This window comes from Cupressus sempervirens, chromosome 9, assembly GCF_028749045.1.
Source record: "Cupressus sempervirens isolate cs-2001-9-10 chromosome 9, ASM2874904v1, whole genome shotgun sequence".
In the NCBI taxonomy this organism is placed as follows: domain Eukaryota; kingdom Viridiplantae; phylum Streptophyta; class Pinopsida; order Cupressales; family Cupressaceae; genus Cupressus; species Cupressus sempervirens.
The window spans coordinates 344,754,845-344,774,949 of NC_143126.1; the positions used below are offsets into that span (position 1 = coordinate 344,754,845).

At 35.4% G+C, this 20,105-nt stretch overlaps 1 protein-coding gene across 1 annotated transcript in view; it reads right to left on the bottom strand.

Annotated features, from left to right (window-relative positions):
* Positions 1-687: 687 nt before the first annotated feature.
* PDIL5-2 (PDI-like 5-2) overlaps positions 688-20,105 on the bottom strand; it is a 44,527-nt gene continuing 25,109 nt past the window's right edge. Inside the window, exon 5 of the mRNA XM_089800066.1 lies at positions 688-1,361. Within this exon, the coding sequence (XP_089656192.1) occupies positions 1,014-1,361 (348 nt within the window). The 3' untranslated portion in view covers positions 688-1,013. The remainder of the gene's footprint in view (positions 1,362-20,105) is intronic.

Genomic DNA, 20,105 nt, shown 5'->3' on the forward strand with positions numbered 1-20,105 from the left:
ATCCATCATCAGGAAGATAGAGCAAGAGATGTCAAATAATGCCAATATTGTCCTCCTAACAACAGTGCAAGAGATATTGTCCTCCAAGTCCTCAGAACATGGGAAAGCAAGGGGTTCCACTACAGCAAGCCCATCTAATGTTCCTATATAAGATTAGGGGTTTAAATCAAACATAATTACAGTTTTGCACAGTTGTTTTTTCATGAATTCAATTTTCCCAAACAAGCATGTTGCTTGCTGCATAGGGAAGCAACGAAACTAAATTGCAATCTTATATCATCCAGAATATACAGAAGAGTTTAAAAGTGCCTTGAGGCAATATTCTGTGTAATTATGTATGCAATCATTGCAATGTTCCACATGCACATTTGGATCGAAATCTTCATATCAGAGCACATGTAAATGAAATTATGACTCCTATTTAGGTATATCAATTAAACACAAATAAACACACACCAAGAATTTTAATGAAATGTTCACAATCCTTCCATCAGTGTGGGTTTCTTTCTTACCTATATTATTTCAAATACACGGGATATCATCAATTTGAGCTCAAATTATACATAATACCACCAATACACTGCAATGCCTGTCAATTTGAGAAAGCAAGTAAATATTCCACCAAACTGCAGTAGAAAATAAAATAGCATCATTTGAACTGATAAATACTATAACTCACTAACCACGTCATTCAAGTTGCTACAATTAGTCCATTTCTCATCAAATAAGAGTACACTCACAAATACAATTTCTTTAACAAAATTTTCTTTTAAGGTGACACAGGCAGATGCATCAGTGTGCCCTCCTAGATGAGTACAAATATTAAAAATAAATAAACAGGCCATATATGGTTTGGCATCCTCTGTAATGAAAATTACGATATTTTTCAGGTGTGAGGAATTCCTGTTCAAAACATTAATAAACTTAATGACTCCAAGTCGTCAATAAAAGTATTCTCTATGATAACTCTGTATTTATTTTTGTACAATGTGGACATGGCCAATTTAATACACTCAATCCTCTTTCAGTCTTCTTTTAGATTCACTATTTTCTGTATTTTCTATGCTGCTTTCAGTGGCATCATTAAAATGCCTCCCTTCAGCCAACTTCTCCTGTCCTAAATTCTCCCTCTCCGATATCTCCTCTTTCTCGGGTGTACTCATATTCCACATGACTATTAGTATGCAAATCACAAAAAAAAGAATGTACAGAGATCTAATGTCAAAAACTGATTTTAAGAAGTCAAGAAAGGAAGATTCCTTGATACTTTTTTTAACAGTGTTTCCTTGCCTGTAGCCTTCAAGAAAACTGTTTATGTCCAATCCCAGGTTTTCCATGTTTAAAGTTTCCAATCCAAGAACCTTCAAAATTTGAGCAAAACAAGAGTTAGAAAATTCAAGACAAGAGAACGGCATTCACATGAATGCATAACTAATTAAACACTCGCACTACATAAGTGGCTTCTTCTACCATAAAATATCAATTCAGAATAGGCAAGAAGCTATCAAAGAATGTTGTGAGCAACCCATACAGTGATCAAACAAGTTAGACTATATTGAATATAATATAGCATCCTTTGGATCCATATAGCCTTACATATTCAATTCGCTATGAAATTACATATCTGACAGGTCCCAGCATTAAATTGAGGACTACCTGACCCATTCAATCTTAAACAAGCTCTACACAAATGAAAAAAAACCTACTTCATCTAAACCGGTGTTACAAGTAACACCTGGTGGAAAGGAGTCCACACCAAGAAAAAGCAAATAATTTATCCATACAATGATGGAACCTATATTCAGAAATCTAAGCTGCACATTTGGTACATGAATATTGAAACCTTGTTAACATTAAACTAATAATGAATGAATTGTCATTAGCCTAAAGAAGTGCTCTAGTAAGATGGATACTAGGCCAACTGAATTTGTGAAGAACCCAATTTTGAAAAAGCCTCTTAAGGGAAACTCTAGCAGAACTGGTGTAGTTGAGCTCCAAAGAAGTAGTGCTCACTCTTTTGGGGCTTTCTCATCAAGACTCCCATGGTACAAACAATGAAAGAGAAACTACTAGCTTAGAGGAAAGCTTGAAATTAGCAATTCATCTCAACTTTCATTGGCTAGTTGTGAAAGAAAGCTTGAAATTAGCAATTGCCCTCAACTTCCATTGGCTAGTTGTAAAAGCAACTAACTGTTACTCATCACAGCTTTATGTGAAAACCCAACATCAAGATGAAATTTCAAATGCATTCTAGATGAAGCAAGGCATCCTGTGTACAAACTCCCCTTTGTTTCATTTATCACCATTAAAGGGAAGAAAACGGGTTAGCAAACATGCAGCCACTACAGGTTCCTCTCATTCCCACCAAAATTTGATGTAAGGGCAATCTTTGAAGGCATGGATAAAATTAAGAGATTGACAGAGCATGATATGGAGATTTCCTATGTTGGTTGTCATAGTTTAGTGAATATAAGGGACTATGATCTTCTCCATTGTGGATCCTTTCTCTTTGATTGTTCATGTCTTTCTCTGTTAAAGACGTGTATGTAACTCAGAAGCCCCTGCTCAATTTGTCTTAAAAGTTTCACTATGCTATAGAAAATTTATTGGCTTAAGTTGAACAGACATCTGATGTTAATGTCGGTGCTGCTCATATTCTTAAAAAAATTCACTATGGCAGAAGAAATCATGCCGTAAGGTGAACCAGCCACTTCTGAAGCAGGAGCAGGCTCGGGCAATTGCTTCATGCAATGAGATAACAACTTTCACAAATTTTACTGATGCAGATTATTTGTGAAAGTGATCATTTACCATGTTACATCCCAATTTTTGACCTAATTTGGAATATAGCCGTTGAGGTTCACATGAAGTCAGTTGGCAGTTTAATTTGTTATAATCTAGCGAAATGGTAAGATAGTTAGTCGTTATGATTTCAAGTGAAGGTAACATGCTAGTTGATCGTTAATCACGAATTCATGGAATTGAAAAGACGGTTAACTGTTATGATTAATTATGATTAAATAATTCATTATGATAATATAATTTAATTGCGGAGAATTTCCTTGCAGGAAACATGTCGAAGGGGGTGAAAGCATTGTCAGAAAAGAATTAGGCAGGAGCATCACCATCACTGGGCAGATGGGTAGAGGATCTAGTACCCATCTAGCGACTTGAAACAGGATACATCTGCGGAACCGCATAAGTTATTAAATAATTAATTTAATAACAATAATTGAGTTAAAATATAAAACATATCTCAAAAGATTTTAATTTATCTTTCATCATGTTATTTTAATAAATATTTATAAATGTGCATATTATATAAGAATGATTTGGCACCATTATAATTTAATAACTAATAAAGTGATGTTTCATGTACATATAAGATTATAATATATTCAAATTATAATAATTGAATTATTATAGTTTTTGAATTATAATCTTCCAATTCTATTCTCTTCTTTTTATTTTTCTTGCTTTTAACCGATTAATATTTGGCATGTTTAATCGAATTTATGTTTTAGAATTCGTATAGACTTCTTGGAATTCGAATGGTCCTATAATCTTTCCAACTTCTCTTCCCAACCTTTTTATTTTCTTTTCCCTCTTTATTTCTCTCCTTTTCCAATTCGAATTTATGTTATATCTGAAGAGTCTTCTTGAAAACCGATGGAAGCCAAAGGGTTGCAGCTGACCATTAATAGAATATCATGTTTCGATTTGAAAACAATTCCTTCTCCCCTTCAGCACTCAGATAACTTTTTTTTTTCAATCTACTACGTCTTATTATGGAGCTGAGTGAAAAACGTTATCAGAAATATACTAATCACTGAGCTCTAAGTTTCCGATTTCCTTCTGACTCCCTTTAAATTTCTACCAGCGATAAGAGTTTAGAGCAATGAAATACATAAGTGGAAGATCAAGAATTCCGGTCGCTGAAAGAGGATTCCGAACTTGTATTCAGGTCACGTGTTGAAGTATTAAAACAAAATCAGTCAGCTTTTATTACATGGTACGTTTACCTTTATTTTACCTTGTTGCTGCTGTATATTGTGAACGGTAAACCGATAAGAGAGTATATTTTTCAAATACATAACGTCCATACATGGTCGGAGTTACATACGGCTTGATATCCTGCCTTCTGATTTTATAACCTTGAGATTGTTTTAATTATGGATTCAAAAGATGGGAACTTAATTGATCTTTCATGAATCAGTAATCATGCCTGAGTTATCGCCATTAACTACATTACTTGATTCACTCCATGCATTCTGTTAAAGTATCTTTTGTTCCCCATGATGGTTGCACATAAGTTTAAGTATTAAATAGCAAGTTATAAATCAGAATGTTGATTCCATAATAGATTATAGATTTTAAATCAAAACCTTGTTTAAAAGGTGGTTATATCAGAGCAAGCTTATACAAAAGTATTTCCATATGCCTCTGAGTTAAGGGATAGTACTCTCAAGAAAAACCAGTAAATAATTTACAAAGCAATTTTAATCGTTGCTAAGCCGTAGACCCAGGTCGGGCACACTACATTGGTTGTGAATATAAAATGTATCTGTATTCTTATGAAAGACAAGTATTATGAATCTTTTGTTGAAGCCAAGATAAACATGGTATGGATCCATAATCATTTACCGATGGATATTAGAATTAGATAGTTAAAAATTTGGGAATCTTAAAAGAACATGATCATAAAATCACAGATTGTGAAATGCTGGATGCATATATATTTGACAAAACCGGTTGTTCTGAGAATTTCTAACACCTGGGACTAACCCGACTGTGTAGCCAAGAAAATGGGTGATGAGATAAAAGAAAAAGATCTATAATAACATGAAACAGTAATCAGTTATGACATTTCAATGTTTATCATTTTAATATAATTTAATTAACAAGCTCATGCATGAATTGTGATCTCCTGCTGCCAAGTTGTATGTTATAATACCAGGATGCCCAGTGGATAGCAAAATGACCCCTGTCTATTTCGGGTATGGAGGGCCTTTCTGTTAGAAATAATAAAATTGAAATGAACTAAAAATAAAGAATTATAACTTAATCCAAGAGAGTTTGTGATAAACATAATTACCATACTTTTATAAGAGCTTTCCAAGATCAACACAAAGGAGGAGAGGATTTTGAAAGGGGAAAGCAAAGAAAACCCCTTGTGAATTATATGAATGAGGCAAATGCCTAAGAATGAAGAGAGAGAGAGAGAGAGAGAGAAGGAGATAATGTGGAGCCATAGGGCTCATTACATAAACTACATCGTAATTGTGTGTTAAGAATGAGAGAGAAGCATCTCTTATAAAGAGATGAGAGGAGTTATTTGTAACTCCTATGTGAATGCTTGCCACATTCATAAGTGCGTGCATAAAAAGTGTCATAATCCTCTTAAAGAGGAATAACTATTTTCCTTAATAAAGGAATTACAAAATAGACTTGTCCTCACATGTGGACTAGAGGACAAACAACATAAGGGATACCTTGGTTTATCCCATTTAATAAATACAACCAAGGAAAGATTACCAATTCTAACACTTTCTCATTAGAGATCGTGTGGGGATAAGATTTGGTCCGAGGTTGGGTGGTTAAGCCCATGACAATGTTTCATCTCTCCATAATTTACCAGATGTGCATCGGACAAAGCTTAGTCATACATTCAATTGGTTGTCGGAAACAGGTATTATCACTTTTATGATTAATATGCAAAAAGGTAAGATCAATTGAGTTATTTCATCATTTCACCTAGATGCAAGATATAGATTTATGAGTTTTTTTCATTTATATCAATATCAAATATAAGTATATTTTCCAATCTTGAGTTACTGTCACGGTTAAGTAATTAAAAGGAAAGAAATCTAAAGCCCTAATTGAATCAGTGGTACAGAAGCCCTAAGTGATACCGAGATAACTGAAAGCCCTAAATGAACCAATGGTAATCAATACCCTAATTGATACAGAGGTATGTGATACCCTAATTTTAATTATAGTGGTATTTAATCGTAATCATCATTTGATTTTGAGATAGCGGTTTTTAGATGGTAGTCGTCATCTGATATTGTTATAGTGGTATTTGTGGACTAACCCGAGTGGTTGCAGGAGCATCCCTAGTTTTAATTTCGATCTCAAATTTCAAGGTATGTGGTTTTCAATTTCTGTAGTAATTTCATTTGATGGTGTTTCAAGTTTTAGTTAAGAAATTATATTAACTAATTTTAACCGTCAATCCCTTTCATATGAATGAAACTGATTTAACAAACTTCCTGTGAAGATGAAGTGATAACTATATTTCTTTGAGTATGTTATTTGTTTATTAAGACCCAAGAAAACGGGATGTTACATACCATGTCTGCTAGCATGTTCCTGGGTTTAAGCAAGGGAACATGTCATCCAGATATGTTCAGGCTATACTTTTTGTACCTTTAAACAAGATAAAGCCAAACTAAGAAACCTTTTTCAGCACTCCAACACCTGCCAAATGAGAGACTTGCAACTATGTAAGGGATCCTTCAGACATTTGCATATGCCAAAAAAAAATAGTTGGTATTTTTTCAAATTTAAAAAATAAGTTGTGTAGACATTCAGAAAGCATGGGAATTGAGATAACACTGAAACAATAAAATGGTACATGTGGTTTTATGGGACCTGAATATCTACCAATGTGACTAGTAGAATGGATTCAGGGACTGGTTTCATTTCAAAGTGCACAAAATAGGCCATTGATGTTTTCTAATAAAACACAATCAGCAATGGACACAAAAGATGAAATGAAAAGTTAGAGGGAAAGGAAGAGCCAACAGTCAATAATATAAGCTCAATTATAAACTCAATTATTAGATTTTCCTCCAAAAGCCCAAAGGTCATTTAAACAATATAACATTTAGATGTGAAATACAATAAGACAATAAAAAACCATTTAAAATTAAAAAGGAAATAAATGACAACAAAGCAAAAACAACTAAAATTTATTTACGCAAAAAAGGGGGCAATTGGACATAAGGACATTATTTAAACAATTGTGAAAATTAGTTAATTGAACTTAAGAGAAAAAAGACAAACAAATCAAAATGAATGAAAGGAGGATAATAAAAAATGATAAATGAAACATAATTAAAATCAATCATAATTGACCAAAATAACTAAAATTGACCAATAAGACAAAAGATGATGAAAAATGGGAGACGAGCAATAACCATTTTTAGGTGTCTATAGTAATATTATTCAGTTCGGAATTGTTTTGCATATTTATCCCATTTGCAATCAGAAAAATAAATTCCACTTATGCATTGCTCTTTGGTTTCATCTTCTCTTTGGGTCCTTGTTCCCAGTTCTTGACTAGATGTACTAGTTTCTCAACCACTTGTGTGGGTGGTTCCATGTTTTTTATTTCTTTGTTATTGTTATTTCCCTTTGTGGGACCTTTCAAAGTTTCTCTTTCTAGACCTTTCTATAGTAAACTGTTGTGCTCTTTGGGTTCTTGTTCCCCCTTCTTTAGGTTGAGTTTCATTTTCTTTTTGGGTTCTTGTCCCCCGTTCTTGGCTATATGTACTAGTTTCACGACCACTACTAGTTTCACGACCACTTGCGTGGCTAGTTCCTTCTTTGTATTTCTTTGGTTTTTCTCTTTCCCTTTGTGGGACCTTTCCAAGTTTCTCATTCTAGACCTTTCTATTGTAAATTGTCGAGCTTTTAAGTGACATGAACTATGTTTGATAATTTTTAGACATTGATTTTCTTTCTCAAAGAGAAAAGGGGTAACATAATACTTGTATTGATTATATGCTCTATGTATTTACACAAAACAATTAATTGAAGTGATGTCTCAATCAACTGGCCCATAATGGTTCAATGCCAAAAGTGACCAAATGCTTGCAAGACATGAATGTTTGTTTCTTGAACTAATCCGATCTGGCATGAGTGTGATGTTGTTGTTCTTGGCGACTAAAGGATTGCCCAACATCTTCTAAGAGATCAATTACTTATTGTCATAGTAAATTTCATTTATAGTTAAGTAACTATTGACTTGACAATATAAAAGTATAACTCTCTATTGTGCTCCATTGTTCTTCTTTCTCCTCCAGATTTACTGTTGCTCTTATCGACAATTGCACTAACAATGTTTGAAAAGCAAGTATAAGAAAAATAATAGGACAAGGTACTCAAAATGTGGTTGGCCAAAAATGGATGAAAATTGCCCAATAAATAGGAAAACGGACTTGAAAACGAACAGACACAAAAGATGAAATGAACAATAAGAGGGAAAGGGAGAGCCAACAATCAATAATAAAAGCCCAATTGATAAACTCAATTATTAGATTTCCCTCCAAAAGCCCAAAGGTCATTTAAATAATAACATATTTATATGTGAATTACAATAAGACAATAAAGCACCATTTGAAATTAAAGGTGAAATAAAGACAATAAAGCTAAACAGCTAAAATTTATTTATGCAAAAAGGGGACAATAGGACATAAGGACATTAATTAAACAATTATGACTATTGTTTAATTAAACTTAAGACAAAAATAGACAAACTAATCAAAATAAATGAAAGAAGGATAATAATAAATGATAAATGAAACATAGTTAGAATCAATCAAAATTGATCAAAAATAACTAAAATTGACCACTAAGACAAAAGACGACAAAAATGGGAGATAGGGGTGATAACCATTTTTAGGTGTCTCAACGATTGTTATTCAGTTTGGAATTGTTTTGCATTTTTATCCCGTTTGCACTCATGAAAATGAATTGTGTTCGTACTTTGGTGATGTCAAGTCAATAGTTAATAAACTATAAATGAAATTTACTATGACAATAAGTAATTGATCTCTTAGAAGATAGTGGGCAATCCTTTGGTTGCCAAGAACAACACCATCATAATCATACCACGTCGGATTAGGTCAAGAAACAAATATTCATGTTTTGCAAGCATTTGGTTACTTTTGGCATTGAACCATTCTGGGCCAATTGATTGAGACATCACTTCAATTAATTGTTGTGTGTAAATACTTAGAGCATGTAATCAATCCAAGTCTTTTTTAACCCCTTTGCTCATTGGGAAAGAAAGGAATTATATCAATGTCCACAAATGATCAAAAGTAGGTTGTGGCACTTAAAAGCACAACAATTTACAATAGAAAGGTCTAGAAAACGAAACTTAAGGAGGTCCCACAAAGGGAAAAAGCAAAAGCAAAGAAATACAGAACAAGGAACCACCCACACAAGCGGTTGAGAAACTAATACATATAGCCAAGAAGGGGGAACAAGATCCCAAAGAGAAAACACTAGGGAAAACAAGAGATCACTATGAAGGGAACAACAGAAGATTTTAGTATGCTCATCAAGGAGTGTCAAGGGTCAAAAAGGGTCTTGCAAAGCACCCCTTCTAGGATTACATCTAACATCCAAGGCTTGAATAAGCTTTGTATTAATGTAAAACTACATCTGCCCCTATGGTTGGGACCCTGGCCAATGAGAAGTACATCTGTGCTAATGAGAAGCTGAACCATAAAACCATGTTGTGGAGAAGGACTATCTCAAGGAAAAAGTTGTGAAAGACATGTTAATGTGAGTTTTCTTCCACTACAAGATGCAAAATCAAATACTTAATGTTTCGAGGAGAAAAACCAAACAATCCATCCTCTCTTGATATAAGGTCATCTCTCATGCTAAGCTTGCAAAGTAAGATCATGAAATGACTTCAAGGTTCCTTCTTAATCGTGGATTTCACTCAGTTTTATGATGTGATATGTTGGTTATCACAAAGGGACTTACGCTATGCATTCAATGGATATCAACTCTTGCACTTCTAAAGATTTGCTTCAGAATGAGCCATTTAAATATAGTTTTCGATCTTCAAACATTCACTTCAACTCCAACTTAAACTTACTACTACTTCTATCGCTAACTAGAAGTGCAAGGAATCATGGATGGACTTGGACTCTACTAGGTGTAATCTCACAGCGACTCCACCCACCTAGTGCAAGCCTCTAAGGAATACACAAATGATTTTCACATCAATCCAGTCATCTAGATGCAAACCAAAGATTAAACATCAATTGAAGTTAAGTGTTTTCATTAGCTTACCATGCAAGAACCCTTACCATCAGCAAGAGGCTAGTGACCCAAATTTGTTCGAGTCAAACAAGTACACATCTACAACAACTTCCATTCAACTAAACTACTTCAACATGAAAATAAATCTACTCCCAGTAAAAGATTGAGAAAGCCATGCAATACTACAAAGCAATATTAAGTAATCCACCATGATGAACCAACAATGAATTATCATTTACTTTTACAATCATTATAGTAACAATTTGATCAAGTCTCTCCCTTAGCTATCCTACTCTACTCTAGCTCTCTAATCTCCAATCTCTAAGCTAATCTCCTCTAATCTCTAAACTAAAGAATTACAAATGAGAAGGCCTTGGCCTTTTATAGTAGTTCAATGACAATGAACGGCCAAGATTGATTCAAGATCAAGGGCCCAAATTTCTTCCCACGAACCCTGATTAGGGTGGCCCAATTTCCAACGAATTACATGAAGGCATCAATTAACGGGCCAATAAGAAAACTACAACGATTTTTGATAGCCAATGAGCAAAAAGACACTTAGCATGATTTGATTAATTGTGCTTTTAACTGAAATTTTCTAATTGAAGGAGCCAAACAATTGTCATGTCATCATTCTTATCATGTGCTTTGAGTCTTGACCTATATAAGATGTTTGTCAAAATCGCAAAAGTATCTTTTACTTGATTCCTAGAAAGCATCTCCCAACGTTTGAGATTTTCACTATCCCTCAAGATTTCCTCATGAAATGGACTTGAATCACTTGCATTTTCGTGAACCTATGAGCTTGACTCTCTTGACTTTCCTTGGACATGTCCTCATGTAGTTGGATCTTGTTTGCTAACCTGAATTTCCTCTTGATTGCAATCTGAATTTGTGGGTTGATAGCTTGACCATGAATCCTTCCTTCTCACTTGAGTCCTTAGGCTTGAGTCGTCTCCTTGTAGTATTGGCTTGAAATCTTGAGGACTTGATCATCACCTTACCATCCAGCTTCTCCTTCTTGAATTCACCTTGCCAATTTTTGTTGGCATGATGATGGAGGGTATGTGCACCGTAGTGCTTTGATTTTCTAAGATATTCCAAGGATGAGTTTCAATTCAGCCCTTCTCCCTAAATTCACCTTGCAAAACAAAGGAGAAAAGCATTAAGCTTGTGAAAAAAAATCTGAAAATAAAATCACATCAATAATAAACAAACTCCATCCCAATTTAAGACCAACCATTTTGCAAAGTTGAGGCAAACTTTAATCTCATCATAATCCAAAACCACTTATTATTTTTATTTTTTTTAATTATTTCTAATTTTTGTCACTTTTTCTCCTCTTTTGTTGAGGTAGGATGGATTTGGCAATTAACAAAGAATAATAGTTGGCTGGGGAAAATCTTGAGAGGAGGGAAATTTCCGAAAAAGCGAAATCTTCCCAAGACATGGTATCCTTAAAAATTCCTCATTTGAAATTGAAAGTTCCTTGGCAATTCCTTGCTCTATTCTTGTTCATGGTGTTGCCCTCATGCCATAAATCGATCTTCTAATGCCTTAGAGGATGGAAAAACTTGGGAGACTCAATGTGGGGAAATTTCCCCAAGAGGAAAACCCTTTAGAAAATTATCTATTCCTTCCCCTCATTGTTCTAAAATTGCAATGCTTTAAGCTACTATAAAATAAAAGCCTTGAGCCTTTGAGATTTTTCAGAGAAATGAGGAGGTATGGGAATTTACAAAGATGCAAAATTTCCCCAGTAGGGAGACTTCCAAAGATGCGAAATTTCCCCAAGAGGGAAAATTCCAAAGATGCAAAATTTCCCCAAGACCTGGTTTTCTCACAAACTTCGTCCCATTTCTCAAAAATGCAAACCCTTCTCTCCCAAACAAAAATTTCACTCGCCACTTGGACTAAGGTTACAAAAATTCCTCTAAGTGGCATCAAAGTGCTCACACAAACCCTGGGCATAAATTGCTTCCCAATGAGCCAAAATTGCTCAAACTCACCCCGGACTTGGAGACTCGAAAAAATGTTGCCAACCAAAACCACCTAAGACAATGACTCCTACCCGCCAAAACAAAATGGGGGGTCTCCATTTGCAATGGACCAATGGTATGAAAACCACACAAGAAATAGACTCACAAGTCATATGAGAGGGAACGATATTCAAAGACTGTTTAGAGTTGCTAGTCTCCTAGATGTGCTGGAATAAGAAGATGATAAAACTAGGGCCTCTAGAATCCTAGGAGATCATTTAAGGATCTGCATCAAAGGGTGGTCACCCTCAGATGAACGGCTTAACAACATCAGTATAGATATCTGTATAAAATATAGAAATTGCTACCTAAATCACTATAGAGGCAATATTATCTTCTGAAAATCTCATAGTAAATGTGGCATCTGAAGATGAAATGATCCCTGTCCTCTACCTAATGGAAGGGCCAAACATGGCAGATTATATGGCAAAGAATATGGTGGTCTTATCTTGACCAAGGATAAAACTCAAGCCAGGTGACTAATGACACTAGAGATTGCCTCAACAACATAAAATACCATCCATCCATATGCTAGAAAATACAGTATTGCAGTCCATACTTTTAAATAACAGCTTTATGATCCAACCAGTGAAAAGAACACCATTTGCCAACTTCACTTATTAGCTTACTTGAGATTCTCAATCACCTTAAAGATAAGAGACCATTACTTAAAAAGGTAACCTTGCATAAATTTGTTTACTTTGTGTATCATATTCCCACCTCAAAAATATCAAACCTGTTGTCACTCATTCAGTCATCCAACCACACTAAATCCATTTAGAGTGTTAAACTAGAGAACCAAATCAAGCAAATGTTTGAGAGGGGGAATATCCATCGCCAAACCTCTACTTGTGAACCTCTTACTCTAGCACTTCCAAAGGAGCAAATATGAGTGGTGTTCAGTCAGACTCAATAAAATTAGTTTGAAGAACTAAAACTAATTTTTCATGATCCCAGTCTTTTGGACCAGCTTTAGTTAGACCTGATTTTTGTTATCAGTCTCCCCTAATTTATATGGAGCCTCACAATGTCTAGAAAACAGCTTTAAATACCCTGGGCTCTACAAGTTGTTTATCGTGCCTTTTGGATCTTCTTTGTCAATATTAAGCCCAAGGAAAAAGCAAGAAATCCTTGGGGAATATCACTATCAATTCCTTACGTTTTCTCATTGGGAGCACTAAGTACATGTAGATGCATTTGGAGATGACCCAGTGCATCAAGGAACCTCATTCATCCTCCTCAAGTGGTGTTTTGGCATACAACCTGATGGAGCCCAAATTTTAGAGCCTCCATTATTTTGGCTGAGAAGATGGGAAGCTAGTATTTAAATATGTTGATTGCATTGTACTACTGAGATCACATATATTATGCACAGATTCTAACCATCCATGAGTGGTGAGCCAAGATTGTTGAGCTTTTGCAGTAGCCTCTGAACATACACTATGGACAAGCTCTTCTCAGTTTCCTCTGCAGCGAAAGTATTATCTGCAGCAGTGTCACAAACGGGAAATGCAGATGCAGCAAGTGAGGACTCATGTGGGCAAATATGAATTGGGACATGCAAGGTCGGATTTGCCAAGTGTATGGAGAGTGGTGAAGGTGTTTCCATCAAGATGCTCGACAAATACAAGGTGCTTCAGAACAAGATGATTGATCAGAAAAGCAAGGAATATTTACTGTATAAAGCATCCTAATGTTCAGTTACATAGAGTCATGGCCAGTAAGATAAAGTATCCGTTAAGTGCAATGAGATTGTTTTTTAAGAAGTGTAAACAAAACTGGAGAGTCAACGGAGCAGGTAAAGAGTGAAACTGGGCAATCTCATTTGATGACTGTGCATTTGCAGCACTAAGAAAACAGTCAGAGGATTCAGATGCCACTTTCAGAACTATGGTAGACAGCTAATATTAAAAGGACAAATCTTTATGGACACCCATTATCAGAGCCTTTTCATTGTTCTCCATTTCCAAGATATAAAGCTTGCATACCATCTCCAGCTTCACAGAGGAATGAACAAACCTTAAACTGGGGCATTAGAAGATGTATATATGAAGCCATGCAAGACCAAGAAGCCTGCCCAATCAGTGTTGAGTCACAGTGAAGTTTGAGATTAATTTGAAAACAGTGGCTACAAACAAAGACAGCAATTATAAATTCTTCAGCGTGAGGGGACTCAGTTACAAGATGTTTTGAAGAGGACTCATTGAAAATAGTGGATGGCATTGAATATGTCTTACTGGAACGTGCCTGTAGAAGAAGAAATATGAAGATTGTTGGGTGGATATTTTGCAGCCGACAATTTTGGGTAAAAATTCAGTCACAAAATAGAATGACCAGCCACAATGTGTGAGACAAAGTCTCTCCTACCTTAAAGAGAAGGCTCCCCCTTCTCACCGTTCCTTGGATCAACTCAAGGTAAGCAAGAAGTCGAGAGATTTTGTAAAAATGGGTGTTACCAATATTCTCTCTTCTTAACTTTCAAGAAAGAACCCACTTACTCATGGAACGAGTAATCGGCAATGTGAATCTCTAACTACACTTCTATCTAAAGCTGGAAATGCTGATACCAATAAACTAACACTAACTCAAAGGCTAGCTGAAAGTGTACCGGTTTGGCTCTAAGTTAGATCGTACTTCCATATGGAGAACGCTTTACTAATAGGGAACAAAGACTTCTAAAAGTAAAGATATCTTAACTATTTTGTGAATTAAGAAAGAAATATAAGCTACAGACAAAGCTTCTAGCTATATATTTCTACAATGGCTCCTAGTCAAAGCTCTGGCTCGAGTTGCTTCTTAACTCTTCTATATTCAATTACCAAGAACACAAGATAACATGAATCAAAGATAACGTATGCGAATTACAGACAAAGCTTCTAATTCACATAAGTAACAATCTCACTCAGTCAAAGTTAAGTCTAAATTGCTCCTTTGTATTCACTTTTCTCTCAAAATAGTGTTACACAAACAAAGTTCTCCTGGCACAATTTCTCCAGAGCTCTCTTGCATACAATATAAGACAAAAGATTATTTTACAACGAGGGGGCACTCCTTTATATAAGCACAAGAGCTGAGAAAAAGATGGAGGAAAAAGTGGGAGCAACTCAACCAACTTTGACCTAGTCTAACAAGAAGAGAAATTATAAGGTTACATGCAACTCACATTACATCTTTTCATGCACATGTAATTCACATTACATGTAATTACATCTTTTCATGCAATGCATCATCTTAGACCTACAAATAGAAATAAAAACAATAAATAACAATCTTAAAAATTGTTTTTTTGTGCCTTGAACTTGATGATTGTTTTTTAGTGCCTTAAACTTGATGATAACATCCCGCACTGTAGGAAGATCAGCAATCTCCATTGTCTTTGATATGGCTTCAATCCTCACTGCATCTACATATGCTAATTGTACAACCTTGGAATTTGTTGCCAGAGAATCTAACAAGTGCTTTGTAGAGGATTTATACAAGACAAACTTGTTCATCGTTTGAGAACCTAAGTCTTCAGAATCCAAATCAACATTGGTCCTGATTGTATATTCTGAACTTGCCCTTTCAACTGCAATGAGATTACCATGTTCATCAAGAACCTGGCATCCCATTTGTTGTTCCAAATCACAAGTAACACTTGTTTCTACTACTTGACAATCTCCAAGGGCTGCTTGCAACTTTGTAATCAGCTTCCTTAATGTTTCCTCTTTGTAACCTATAAGTCCTTGAAATCTGAAGAACATTTCACATGACAAAAGAATGTCACATGAGATCAGGGCATCTAGATCAAATTTTGCAATTTTATCCCAATCATTGAGGATTTCCTTCAAATCATCTGCTTCTCGAGTCAAAGAAGAAATCAAGTTTTGCTCCATTTCATTCATCTCTTTGACACGCCTAAGATTTGCAAATGTTTACATGATGGCTTGAACTCTTTCAAAGATAATTTCTCCTATCCAAGACTTGGCGGCTTCAATTAGCTTTCTTTCCTTGGATGTCTGAGACATAACAACAACACTTTGAGAAGATTGTTGCCGAGTGACTTCATTTAGGTTAGAAACCTCCTGTTTAAGTTGATTTTTCATCTCCCATAACTCGTGACTACTTTTCGATACATTAGGTAATGCATCTTGAGCACCTTGTAAACAACTCAAATGTGATTGTTTCTCGATTTCAACCTTAGTGAACTTGTAATCAGAACGAGTAAGTTCTTCAACAGGTTTGTCCACCAATGACTCAACAACTTCTACAAATTTAGTTTTATCCGAATCAACCAAAATCCTTGAAACAATCTTATCTTTCAAAAATTTGGATTTGGTTTTCTTGACAAGGAGATAATTCCGAGGTACAACCACTTTTCTTCTCTTTGTTATTATTCTGCTCAACCATGTAGGCAAGCTGAAACTTTCACCTGTGGAAGCAAGTACAGTGGAGACCATTGGCATTGATCCAGATTGTATCTCCGTCGTGACTAAATAAGATTCAGTCTGCACATTTGAATTCATTGGTGCATGATGAGGACTCCGTCATGAAAAGCTCAAAACACGTCAAAGATGTATCAAGTTGGGAAACTTGACCATTTGCAAGAGTTCGAATATCCTCAAACACGCTTCCCAAATGCTCATATTGTTCATTTGCCAAGATGAGAGGAACGGCAGAAGAAATAGGAAGAGCCATTGTATTGACTTCCGATACTAGAAAAGGTGTGCACATCATCATCTACTTCATCTAGAAAAAGTGCTTCATGCATGAATGGTGCATGAGTTTGTGCAGGCCTTAGAGGAGATATGATCATAACTTCCCCTTCTTCTTCCTCATCTTCTTCGTCTGATTTTGTTTCTAGTTCCTCCTTTGATTCTTCCTCTAATTCTTGAACTAGTTCAGAGATCTAAGATGACTTAGATTACTTTCTACCCTTTAACTTGAATTTAAGGGAACTCTTCACATCAAAAGAGGAAGCACCATCTTTCCCAGTAATTTCCAGCTGTGACTTCCTTCCAGGAGGGCCAAAGCTTTCACAATCCAAACCCAACTTAGAATTAACTCCTTTTAGGCCTTTATTTTTCAGCCACTTGTTGATGTTTGCCAAAATGGAATGAAATCTATCCAAGATACAATTATCTTCTTTCTGTTGCCACTAAATAGGAAAAGGGCAACTTTTATCAAAACCAGCATGATGAAATTCCGAATCAAGGATGTTGCCGTCATCTTTGACTTGGAAATCTAAAGGAATCTCCAGTATGTTAAGATCGATTTTCTGTTGCAAAGTCAATCTGCAATAGTCCATCTTCATTATATCCAGCTCTATTCTCATATCAATTCAAACATCCTCGATGCGATGAACATGTGTGAAAGCCCTTTAATTTTGAGTATTCATTTCTCGATAATCAAAGTCAAATTTGGCTTTGAACTTCTTCAAGGTGATCAACTACAATTTTGTTTCCATATTCTTTGCTTTATGCACAAAGTTGATCGAATAGTTATCAATTGCCAAGGGTTTGGCAAAAGTGATACCGAAACCAAGCCTATGCAAAGTATGTTGATCACTCTACACTTCCATGAGTTGTCTGGCTAACTCTATTAGGATGATCCTATCAGTAGCATACCTAGGTAAGGTATATGACTCACCTTTAAAATACCCAACTCTCAAGTCTGTAAAAGTTGGAAACTAAATGAAGATACAACCGTATTGATTCACCTTTTCCCAGGCTGCATCAAATACCCTCTTGATGGATAACTGTCTATCGAATAAACACCGGAAATGCTCAAAGAAAACATCTTGGACTCTTCTGAAATGAAACTTACTATTAGCCAAAGTGATCTAGTCATAGTAATCCCAAACTGTTATCTGAAGACGATCTCCTTTAGTCGAGAGACCATAGAAAGATCCCATGGCAGCAGCAATGTAGACAAGGTAGAAGTTCATGTAAAAAGGCATCGAGGTTCCTATGTTGAGCAACTATTGGCAGAGTGCAATGCTAATCAATTCTCCCCAAAAAATGTGTTCTTTGTTTTCCATGATTTAGAAGATGAATTTGTACATCCATGGCTTGAAATCAAAAGAATCTTTGAGACCGCAAACTCTGCTGAGAAGAATGATGAGGTCTTTGTATTCTTGTTTGAAGTTAGACCAGTGAATGGTCTTTGGCCATCTTGAGAAGCTGTTCCTTTTACTATCTAACCAGTATTGGTTAACGTACTTCTAATAATCACCTTTCTTCTCATTCCAGCTTGCCAAAGATGATTCTTTGGTTAGATCTGCACATTTTGCATTATGTGGTACCTTAAAGATTTGCTCAATGACCTCTGGATCAAGAGTAATGATAACCTTGTCATCAACATCCTTGATCGTTTTTGATTTCGGGCTGAAGCCTGAAACATCTTACACATCCAAGAATGAAATCAAGTTCCATGGCAGCCATAAGAAATGCAGACACCAAGTGAATGTGACTTCTTTTGATGCGCTTCATCTCGTGGCCAACAAGGGTTTCTACTCTTCACAGAAAATCAGCCACATCCACATGACCAATCTTTGTGTCCAGCACATTATCAAGAATAGATGCAACTGATGATGGAGTTGCATGAGCCAACTCCTTATCAAAATGATATTTTATCTTGCCTTTGGATTTTGATGGTGAGGGCATTTCTTGCACTTGTGCTACAACACAAAAATCCGAGGAAATCGCCATACAAGTTGATTCTTGGTCAGCAACAAAGGTTCGAATACGGATTGGAGACTTTGTAGATCTGATGAAATGATCTCAAAAGAGAAATCATATACAAATGCAGTGAACGGAGATGAAAGGTGAATGGAAATGGAATGCGGAATGAAGTGTCATGAAGATGGAATGAAACAAAAGAAAAATGAATATGTGTGAAGGTGGAATGCATGGGAATGCATGTGAATGAAGATTGCTGATTTTCAAAAACGTGACTTAGGTTTTCAGGACATTATTATATGGAAAATGGATTACATGTAAGTGCAACATGTAATAAGGGATGGAAAGTGAGATGAGATGTGAATGCGGATGGAGGATGAGCTTTACATGTAAGTGCGCATAACAGATGAGATGCAAAAAGTGGAAAGACATGTATTGTGGAAAAACATGTATTTGCTCATGAAGGCATGAGTGCATATGGAGAGATGGAAATGGAAAATGGAAGAAAAAAAATGAACTTTATAGTCATCTTTGGTGAAAAGGCGAAGTTAAAGTACATGAAAAATGAAAATGACATTTTTTGACTTTTCAAAAAGTGACTTTCAGTCAAAAATGGGTTTTGGAGATGCAGTTACACATAACTTTTTCATGTAACCATGTCATGCGAGTGGATACGAAAAGTGAGATGAGTGAAAATGGAAGCAGAAAATGAGATTACATGCATGTGCGGATAGTGAATGAGATGAAAAACATGTAATCGCATTTTTCAAATGAGATGCAAAGTGTTGTGACATGGAAGATAGAAATGGAATGTGATGATGCTTTCTCATGAAATGAAACAAGAACAACTTCTTAGGAAAGAACTTGTAACTTCTCCAAAGTGGAGAAAACCAAAAAGAAAACATACAAAACACAAAAAATTCAAAAGAAAAATGTACTTTTGGCAAATGACTCAAACATGTTAACAAGCAAAGCACTTCAATATGCAATTTCGAATTTGGACTTGGGAGATAAAGAGGCATTAGATCATTTAGGTATCATTTATTTTGACAAAATCATAAATAGTCTATATCAGTTATTTGTTATGAAGAGGTGTGGTGCTTGAAAAAGCAACCGACATCCTTCAACCTCTATAAATATAGATGTAAAATCAAACAACAATTTCATATATACTCTTCCTAATATTTGTATACTATGATGTATTATATTCTTCGATTGGCGAAGAAATGAATTCTAGAACAAAGCTCGTGGATTTGAATTATTGGGTAAATTTTACGTGGTTCGGATAAATAAACTTGCAGTAGATGGATCACCTGTAAGGAGTGTCTCTATGTGCAAT